We start from the raw sequence: 10,880 nt of genomic DNA on the forward strand, positions 1-10,880 counted from the left end.
GGGGGGCTGTGCCTGGATGGCTTCATCGGTAAGCGTCTGCCTTGGGCTAAGGTCATGTTCCCTGCTCAACAGGGAGCCTGCTTCTCCCTCCGCCTGCCGCTCCCCCTGCTTGTGCTCTCTCTTACAAATAAATAAATAAAATCTTAAAAACAAAACAAAATTTTAAGTCTTTGAGCATCTACATTTCCTACTATCCTAGGTTCCTGGCCTTTTCCTTGATGATACTGGCTCAGACATGCACAGACTACAAATCACAGAGAACATGGTTCAAATCACTATGTTGATGAGTGAAAATGGGATATAGGTGGCTTAGGACCTTTAGTTTAAATGTCTGCATTAGATAATATTCCTTTCCTCCACTTAACATGACATCTGAGGTTAGGAGAGGCAGGGAGGCCAACTCCACTCCAGATGACTGAGCATTATCCAACATAGGACAAACACCTGAAGGCAACGGAACTCAGCTGACTGAGGGACTTAGCCAGCACATCGGGTGTGTACAAAGAACCCTGCTCCGGGCTCTGCATGTCCTTCTGGCCTGTTCCTTCCTCAGATAGCCCAAGTTCGCCTGTACTTGTAAGATACCAGTGCAGTTGATAATGATGTCAAGCTGCCTTTACTGAGTCAGCACTACTCTTAACATTCTTCCTGTTCTCCAAGGATAATCTTAGTATCAAACTTAAAGAGCCTGTAATATAAAGTGAACATAATTCTCCCTAAAACAAATCCAGCTGGGGTTAGAATTCTAAATTTCCACAAACACAAGCATATCATCTTACATTAGGGGACTGCAAACCCATGGCCTGCAGGTTAAAATTTAGCCTTCGGCTAAGAATTGTTTTTACATTTTTCAAACAATTATAAAAGAAATGGGGGGGTGGAGAAGAGTATGCCTCAAAGACTTTATGGGCTGTCAAAGCCTAAAATATGTAGTACCTGGCTTTTTACAGAAAAAGTGTACATCTGCTTCATACTCACATAGCGTTCAACCCTGTATTTGTGTTTTCCTATCTGTTGCTAACATTTTAGGTCAGAGAAGGTAAAATATATATGAAAGGTTAAGTGTTACACAGGCATTTTGTGCAGGCATTTATGTGCTTGGACAACGGGACGATCAGACCCCAGGCTTGTAACATATCTGGAGACCTCACAGCCAAGAGGAAAAACGACTAAGTACAACACATGTGCCTGCAGTGGAGATCCCAGATTTTGAGTAACTGTAGATAAGATGGAGCATTCTGGGAGTATAGGATGGGAATAAGCCTGGGGGCGCAGACAAACACAACACAGCGACCAGGTCAGACACTCCTTGGCCACATTATTAAAACCCTGATGGTCTGAAGCAAAGACATGGGAACTGCAGCATATGGTGACAGTGTGTTGTTTGGCTCTCCTGCGCGTGCACTAAATGTGTGTCAACTGTGTGGGTATATTTAAAGTACTATTGAATTCTGAATTTCCATTAGGCAAACAAAACAATGTTACCTTGGAAAGCAATACAATGTTATATGTCAATTATACCTCAGTTAAAAAAAATGTTAACCTGAACTGTTGCTAATCACTGTAAACACTGACTTAAAAAAATAAAAAAAGAAACTAGCCGTGATCAACTAATTTAGATGTTGTCTTGAGGCTTTCACTAGAAGGAATATCAGGAATTAGCAGTTTTTCTTTGTATCTGATTCTAATAACAAAATCTATTTTTCCTCTTCATCTACATAATTAATGCGATTCTACAAGTCTGGCACTGGAGTCCTTAATTATCATTTTTAAACATCTTGCGGGGTAAACACCTTTAAGTTTGTTGTCAATTATGAAACTTTTAGTATGAATTCATGTATAAAACTCCAACTAGACAGACTGAAAAACTGTACAAAGGTAATTCTGACAGAAGGATGTGGGGTAGAAAGACATGATGGGAACGAGAGAAACCACCCAAGGAAAGTGAACAGGCCAAAGACCACAGGGGAAAAATGAGTGCAATGTGAGGGCCTCCCGACAGACAAAGGGAGGGCGTCCCACATGAGGCGGAACTGGAATGAGCTGCAGAGACAGCCTACTAGACCCTCCCCAGGAGCAATTTCTTCTCTATAAAGTCATCTGAAGTAGTTTTATATATTTTTTAAAGTGTTCACACCAATTCTACCATGTGCACAAGTAAGGGTACTGCAGAAGAAACTGACCTGCTGCCCCGCGTCAACTTTTGTGAAACTGAAAGTGCTAAGGTGGGTGTTTGCTCCCCGCACAGCTGGCTCTATAGTTTCTCGAAACAACTTCTCTATAAACTGGCAAATAAAAGGCCACATATGTTTTACCGTCTGTAAAGAAGAAAGAACTCATGTCAAACAAAACGCTGTAATACGTAATAATGTATTATGTACTAACACATGATGATGTACTTATATCATGAAAAATTACACCTCTATAGTTGAGCAGAATTTTTGAAAATTAAAAGGAGGGGTCTCCTTTTCATTATGCAAAATCAACATGATCTGAATTTCAAAAATGTACTACAACAATACACTACAGATTAACGAATATGTTCCAGAAATTAGTTATTCTGGTTAAGCATTCCATTTAAGCATATCAGCACATTTAAAGTTGCTTGGGGGGGGGGGGATCAGAAAACCCTGTGGTTTCAGCTCGTTTCTAAAAACCTAAAATTGTATAGATCTTAATAAACATTAATGAGTTTTCTTTAATGATGGACTAACTTCTGGTGCTGTCAGGAAATCATTAATCTACATTAAGTTTTTACTCTATAGCTCTAAGGATATACAAAATGTGGGGACAAACACCTACTTCAAAATATATGATCTTAAAAAATAACCTTTAAAAATGATTATTAATCTATTACTAGGTTTCTTGGGAATTACTTCCCTTTTCATAATATTTTCAAAAATTCTGCTTGTAATTACTATAAAACAGACTTGAGCACTAGCCAATCAGGGAAGTAGACACAAGGCCAAATACACAACTATGACTATGTCATCAATTTTTTCATGTTAAAGACACAATTTTCACTACTTAGGAAAGTACCATTTATCAGTTATGACTCAGTTTTTTTGAGAGCAGGAGCCAGTCTACTATATCCAAAGGAGCTCACATACTGTCAACATCCAGCTTCCCAAAAATGGAAAGATGGCACCTCATCCCCTAACTCCCGCTGATACTCTGGTATTTAGTATATTCTACTCTTACCTTATTTAGCCATTCTGCTCTTTCAGTGTCTGGAAAATGAACCTAAGAGAAAAACATACACATGACTTATGGACTCCCAGCAACTGTACATGAAAATGTCACGCAGGCTGTTTAATCTTATCATATGCCCACTGTTTCCCTTACGCTTCTTGACGATGCCGGACTCTGAAGCTTTCTTTGCACAAGGGCTTCTGAGGAGAAACTGAAATGTGTGGTGCTCTGGCTCTTTACGTCCCAACAACACTTTGAGGCAGAAAAGTCTAGTGACAATCAATGCCACAGTCCCTTCTTTGTATCTCTCAGGTCCAGAGGAAAGCTCCCTGGCATCTGGAATATTGGGAAGAGTATTCCACTGTGAGCTCTTCCTTTTTAAGAGCCATGCTTCTCCACTCCATGGCCAGCACTGCCATCAGTACTCCAGACATCTAGACTCACAGCCTTCAAGAACCCACCTTTCCCTCTGACTTTCCTCTTTTGGTCCAAACCAGCTGGCAGATGCTTTTCCATATCTGGCTTCTCTCACACCATCTCCCAAATGAATATTATAATTATAGTCCTCCATGAGTAGGGCCTGTACACTGGAGAAAATGAGTGTTTGCAGAGACAGAAACCTATTTAGAGAAAAGGTGGAAACCTATTTTCTTTGCTGTTAAAATAAAAACCCCTTGCAGAGGAAGGCTAAAGCTGTTTTGGGTAGGGAGTTCTCCTTTGAGAAGTGCTATGTGCTCCCTCAAAGAAAGAACAGCATGCAGGCCATACTAATGTTCCAAAAAGCGTATTCTTGGTTTAAATGTACAATGGGTCACAGGCCGTTCTGTGAGGGTGACTGAGATGTGGTCAGGGAAATGTTCTGATTTCTGGAACCGCCACACTCACTTTCCTACATAACACGGGCACAGCAGCCTACCCCACACTGCGGCTGAGAGGAACTGGCCAGGGACTACTATGGTGGCGGGGGTGGGGGAGCTCCCGAGAAGACGGTTCTCTCAAGCTTGGCCCTGGGAGGAGCCACGGTCACTGCACCCTCTCTCAGAGCCACACTGCTCCATGCGAGGCCACAGCCGTTTCCTCCTGCTCGTGTGTCCACGTGCCAGAGCCACCCGCTCCTTCACACCCCAGGTTCAACACGCCTGAGCCATAAGGGGGACGCAGAGGGAACTGAAATAAGGTCTTCTAAGTCAGTCAGCTTGAATCCGTTCTGGGACAAAAGCAAAGGGACGGCAACCTTCCAGAATTAAGGAAAAGGCTTAAGAGCTGGGAAGGATAATGCTAAAGAAGGCAAAGATTTGGGAAAGAGAACTACCGGCAAAAACTGCTTAAATCCAGAGGACATGTCGCTGTGGAGAGGCCTATTTGACCCAAGTGGAACTGTACTTTCTGCCAAAAACCCAAGACATTTGGGGGCTTGCTAGACTGGCTGGACTAGGGTACAAAATGAGGCAGGTGCAGCTCCCCTGCAGGTAGTATTCTGCTATTTCTTCACATTATAGTAAAGTAGCCAGTACTCTACGTCAGATCAGGAAGGCGCTGGGTGGTTGCTACTCCAGGGTACCAGGCCTTAATAAGCAGGTGTTCAGCTGTGGTCCCAGGAAGCAATTTATAGTGAGATTGTCTTCCGTTCTGCCCCTGCCCCTCTGAATCCAACTAGCCACAATGGCCACAGAAAGGACCAAAAGCACAAGTAGAGCACCTATTTGGGGACGGCCGGAACTCCTTCACTGTAGATGTGTTTCTCCTGGAATTTCAGAGCAAACAAGAGAATTGACAACTCTCTCTGCAGGCCTGCCTTTTCTGGTGATGCTATGCCTGCCACCCTGGGAGGCCTTGCTCCGCTTCCCAGCCACACCAAGTCTAGCTCTAAAAGCCGCATTTCCGTTACCTCACTCAATGCCATACATTCCTACGTGTTTATCAAATGGGAGACCAAAGACCTGCCTCAAATCATATTTTCTCTGACTCACCACCCCCAAATCTTGTCTTTATCACAGTCCTGTGGAATTCAACCAAACAATAATGGCTCCTTTGCACAGAAATATATTCTTCTCTATTTACTGGTTACCTTTTTCTTAACTTCCCCTCTCTGCCAGTTCTTCCTTACAATCAGCTCACCTCCGTTCTAGACAGCTTCCCAAACATGCCACCATTCACAATCACTCCTCAGCCCCACAGCAGTCACACTCAGGTTCTCTCCAGAAATCTGCATTTGTCACCTATCACTCTGTTAAGGCTCCTTAGCTGCTCTGTGTACCCAACACCTCCCTCTCGCCCAGTGCACTACATACTTGTACAAAGGAAGGAACAGTCTCTGAAGAGATGCTACTCAGAGCTGACAGAATGCTCAACACTCAACCTAATAACATTACTCCTGAGTCTTTTGTGTGGAGTTTGCTATTTCAGAGACATCTATACTTCTGTTTAGAATATTACTGAAATTACTGTTAATTCTTCGGGCTCTACTTTAATGTAAAATGTTATGCGAAGTGTAAAACCTCAATACGGTATTGGACTTAGATTAAAATTCTGTATCATTCCACACTGAATAAAAATAACTATCCAAATCAAGATAATCCTTAGGACCTTGTGGGCTTACAGATGACAGCAAGAATGCATGATGTTAGGATGTCAGTAGAGGGGCCCACACAGGCGGTCTGTGGCTTCAATTCTAGAAATCTTAAACTGCTGCTCTGCTTCAAAAAGAAGTATTCCCAATGTCAAGTGTCCTTTAATAAAATTACAGCAAGATGAGTTTAACCTGTTTTCAGATTTTTTTCTTTGCTCCCAACGGATATGTTCATTTATACCTTATACCCAGTAAAGAACTGAAACACCATCTGTGAAAACAAGGACTTTACCTGTTGTGATTTTAGTCTGTGATGCCGCAAATCATCACTCAAGGCAGACATCAGGATGCCTACCCTACTGAGAACACGGTAGGCTCTTGGGGGGCTGGTACCAGTACCTCTACAGATGGGTATCCCACATTCCTCAGTAACCAAGAGAAGAGAGGACAGACTGCGGTCTTGCCAGGCACACCTGGGCCAGATGGGCTGCATCTTTTTCCAGTGAGCAGGGGTAAGTGGTCAGTTCCTTTTCACAAACTGGTAGAGAGTCATCTATTAATCCTACATACTTCAGAGAAATTGTTTCTCTGTAGTTTACGTGCAAATGGTTTTCCTTCTAATACTGAGGGGTAAAATGTGTCTATAGTAGTTTTCATTTTTTTTTTTTAAGATTCCTTAGTTTCTTTGAAGAACTGAATTCTTGCTAAGTTCTAAACGCCCATAACCAGGTAACCTAAGTATAATGCCTCACACAGAGAAAGTTTTGACTAATCTAGATTTTCCACCCACTTCAAATTTAAGGAAGGCTCAAAGATTAGGGGCCTGTCTGGAAGTTGATATGCACAAAGTTGTGTGTATACAAATTTACTTAGAGACAAATCATCAGATTTTCACAGAGTCCACGAAGCCAAAAAGGTTAAGATCACATAATGAGGTGATCGATAAAGCTGAGCTCCCTTCAAAACCTTTCATATAAAAGGTTCAGAGGAGTAGAAGGTGAGGGAAGACCCCATCCTTGGATGGCTGAGGAATAGAAAACAAATCTCCCTCCAACTGGGTTGCTGGAAGATTAGTGAGTCTTCAAACCCAAGTATACTTGGTTGACATAGTAAAAGTAACTGGTAACTGCCAGGCAGCATTATGCGCTGCTTTGAGTGTGGCAGGTTCTGTGGTAAGCTATCAACATACATTAATTGAACTAATTTTTTTTTCTTTTTGTGGATAAAAGACCTTGAATCTTAATAAGGTAGACAACCAGCTTGCACAACACAGGACACCAATCCCACGCCCTCTGTCCCCAGGCATTTGGTGCAGATGCGCATGTATGTCAACACAACTTTGTAAATCATATTTCTTCTTCCTTCTCATCCATCAGCCTTCAAAATAGGAAAAGAATTATTTCAATGAGGCCATGAAACTTTCCGTCTCCCAAGTCATACATAATGGACCCCGTGTTAATTGTCTCTCCCGCACTACACCTGAACTATTTCAAACTATCCACCCAGTCGAGCAAACCAGAAATCTCAGAGTCACCATTACTACTGCCTCTCCTTCACTCCACAACCCTGGTCAGCTCCTCCTTCTAAATCTCCATCTGAGCTAATTCTTAACAACAAATCTACAAATAGGAACCATTAACATCCCAAATTTACAGGATAGCTACTAAGTGACAGAATGGGGATGAAAAATCAGATTTGTCTGCCCCTACTGCTGACCACTTTATTACTGAGGGACGAAAAAAGTGCTGTGGAGACAGTCAGTCCACAGAGTCCATCAAGTTCTCGTAGGACAGACTCCCATGAAAGAGTGAAGCTCAGAACTCAGGATATATGCCTTAAATTATATGAAGTACCAAGTCAGAAGTAGAAGATTTTGTGTTTAATAGTGATCTATTTATCTAGACTCTAGAGGTCAAATATAGTACAAGTCCTGAAATAGCTAAGAGCAAAGTTGAGCAGGCATGATAGCAATTCACAATAAAACACAATTACCAAACCCAGTATTTCACCCAAGACTAAGAAGAGAGCAATCTAAAGACTGGTTTTACTTAATAGTTGCATGAAAGGCCTATGATATTTTAGTAATGATAAAATTCCATGTATATTCACCCTGTGACCCAGCAATCCCATTTCTAAGCAACTGATTAAATATGATAAAATGACTTCTGCAAAAATTGTTCCAAAATGAAAACATATGCCTTCCCTAACAATATTTGGTTTCTCTAAGTTTACTGGTATTTTTCAAATTAGGTCTGCCAGTAATGTTAGCAAATTCCTATTCATCCTGTCATACTTAAAGAGAGTAACCCTATAAAGCTATTGTTTCTTTCCTGCAAAATACATTCCAGTCCCACAAATTGCCTACAGAATTTAAATTTATGTAATAGTAAGGTTTCTCTACTCACAATCATGCACCAGAACAGAAATACAGTTTGACCGGTGTGAATTCTGATTTTGTTATTGCATTTCTGTCACTGTGCTATTCCTTAATCTACTGCACATGTGTAGATTGTTCTTGTTGAAGAACAGACTGAAGCAGCCATTTTTTGAGCAGTTACTTCTGGCTCTGTCCTCAGAGCTAGGGATATGACACAGAGACACACTCCTGTACTTGGGAAGCTCACAGCTGGTGGAGTGGACTGGTGTGGAAAGGTGTGATCACTGGTCTGTGAAGGGAGGATCTGATGCTGCCTGGAAGAGTCCATAAGAATTTGGAAAGAACACAGTGTGTGAGATGGGTTTGGAAAAATTAGTTGGGGTTTGCTATGCAAAGAGACTATTCTAGGCAAAAATACCAGCATATGCAATTTATGCTGGCTGGATCTGGAGATGGGAGGAATGGTAAATGCTGAAGCTGAAAAATCAGGTCAAGACCAGCCTGAAATGTTTTCTATGCCATGCAAAGGAGTGCTGATTTTATTCTACAGGCATCGGGTCAATGCTGGAGTGTTCAACAGAGAAATGATGGAAGATTAGCATTCCAGGAAACACTTCTGCAGTACCCCCAATCTATTCTGAAACAATCAGAAAGAACGCGGCAGAGAAACCACCTGCACAAATAAACCCTCAACACAAGTGAACCGGCTGGAATTGAAGGTCTGTCCGTCTCCTCATAGCAGAATCCCGAGGCACTCAATAATTCTGAGGTTTTTAATTTATAAGGGATTATTTCAAAGTGCCAAAGATATCAAAATTGAAGAAAGAAATCTGTTACCAAATTTTAATTCTGTTTACTAAGTCAAAAAATCTGCTTCTCACTAATACATATTCATAAACATTTGCTTATGTTCCACCAAACAGAATTTAAAGTAGCAAAAACATCGAAGATAAAAACTGGAATATACAGAGAAAATAGAAAACACATTCCTAAATCACAGAAGAGACCATGAACACATATCATTTGGTTTAAAATCTTATCTTTGAACTTAAAAAAAAAAAAAAGGACAAAAGCCACTTAAATCTCCTTTATAAGTCCAATTTAAAATTCCAGACTTCCAGCTCTATTACAAAGCTGTCATCATCAAGACAGTATGGTACTGGCACAAAAACAGACACAGAGATCAATGGAACAGAAGAGAGAGCCCAGAAATGGACCCTCAACTCTATGGTCAACTAATCTTTGACAAAGCAGGAAAGAATGTCCAATGGAAAACGTCTCTTCAACAAATGGTGTTGGGAAAATTGGACAGCCACATGCAGAAGAAGGAAACTGGACCATTTCCTTACACCACACACAAAACTAGACTCCAAATGGTTGAAAGACCTAAATGTGAGACAGGAGTCCATCAAAATCCTAAAGGAGAACACAGGTAGCAACCTCTTTGACCTCAGCCGCAGCAACTTCTTCCTAGAAACATCGCCAAAGGCAAGGGAAGCAAGGGCAAAAATGAACTATTGGGATTTCATCAAGATAAAAAGCTTTTGCACAGCAAAAGAAACAGTCCACAAAACCAAAAGACAACCGACAGAATGGGAGAAAATATTTGTGAACAACATATCAGATAAAGGGCTAGTATCCAAAATCTATAAAGAACTTATCAAACTCAACACCCAAAGAACAAATAATCCAATCAAGAAATGGGCAGAAGACATGAACAGACATTTTCCCAAAGACATCCAAATGGCCAACAGACACATGAAAAAGTGCTCCACATCGCTCGGCATCAGGGAAATCCAAATCAAAACCTCAATGAGATACCACCTCACACCAGTCAGAATGGCTAAAATTAACAAGTCAGGAAATGACAGATGTTGGCGGGGATGTGGAGAAAGGGGAACCCTCCTACACTGTTGGTGGGAATGCAAGCTGGTGCAACCACCCTGGAAAACAGTGTGGAGGTTCCTCAAACAGTTGAAAACAGAGCTACCCTACGATCCAGCAATTGCACTACTGGGTATTTACCCCAAAGACACAAATGTAGGGATCCGAAGGGGTACGTGCACCCCGATGTTTATAGCAGCAATGTCCACAATAGCCAAACTGTGGAAAGAGCCAAGATGTCCATCAACAGATGAATGGATAAAGAAGATGTGGTATATATACACAATAGAATATTATGCAGCCATCAAAAGGAATGAGATCTTGCCATTTGCAACGACGTGGATGGAACTGGAGGGTGTTATGCTGAGTGAAATAAGTCAATCAGAGAAAGACATGTATCATATGACCTCACTCATATGAGGAATTTTTTTTTTTTTAAGATTTTATTTATTTGACAGAGAGAGACACAGCGAGAGAGGGAACACAAGCAGGGGGAGTGGGAGAGGGAGAAGCAGGCTTCCCGCTGAGCAGGGAGCCCGATGCGGGGCTCGATCCCAGGACCCTGGGATGATGACCTGAGCTGAAGGCAGATGCTTAACGACTGAGCCACCCAGGCGCCCCACTGATATGAGGAATTCTTAATCTTAGGAAACAAACTGAGGGTTGCTGGAGTGGTGGGGGGTGGGAGGGATGGGGTGGCTGGATGATAGACATTGGGGAGGGTACGTGCTATGGTGAGCGCTGTGAATTGTGCAAGACTGTTGAATCACAGATCTGTACCTCTGAAACAAATAATGCAATATATGTTAAGAAAAAAAAAAGAAGAAGGGGAGTAAATCGGAGGGGGAGACGAACCAT

At 41.7% G+C, this 10,880-nt stretch overlaps 1 protein-coding gene across 2 annotated transcripts in view; it reads right to left on the reverse strand.

The window, feature by feature from the left end:
- The window catches only part of ESYT2 (extended synaptotagmin 2), an 85,561-nt gene that overhangs the window by 51,969 nt on the left and 22,712 nt on the right, over window positions 1-10,880 (reverse strand). For both annotated transcript variants that reach the window (XM_025859113.2, XM_025859114.2), the window contains exons 2-3: window positions 3,202-3,243; window positions 2,184-2,318 (exon numbers count right to left, since the gene is read on the reverse strand). In XM_025859113.2, coding sequence (XP_025714898.1) covers window positions 2,184-2,318; window positions 3,202-3,243 — 177 coding nt within the window. The remainder of the gene's footprint in view (window positions 1-2,183; window positions 2,319-3,201; window positions 3,244-10,880) is intronic.

This window comes from Callorhinus ursinus, unplaced genomic scaffold (assembly GCF_003265705.2).
Source record: "Callorhinus ursinus isolate GAN/ISIS: 27379988/994484 unplaced genomic scaffold, GSC_fseal_2.0 scaffold99, whole genome shotgun sequence".
Taxonomy (NCBI): Eukaryota; Metazoa; Chordata; class Mammalia; order Carnivora; family Otariidae; genus Callorhinus; species Callorhinus ursinus.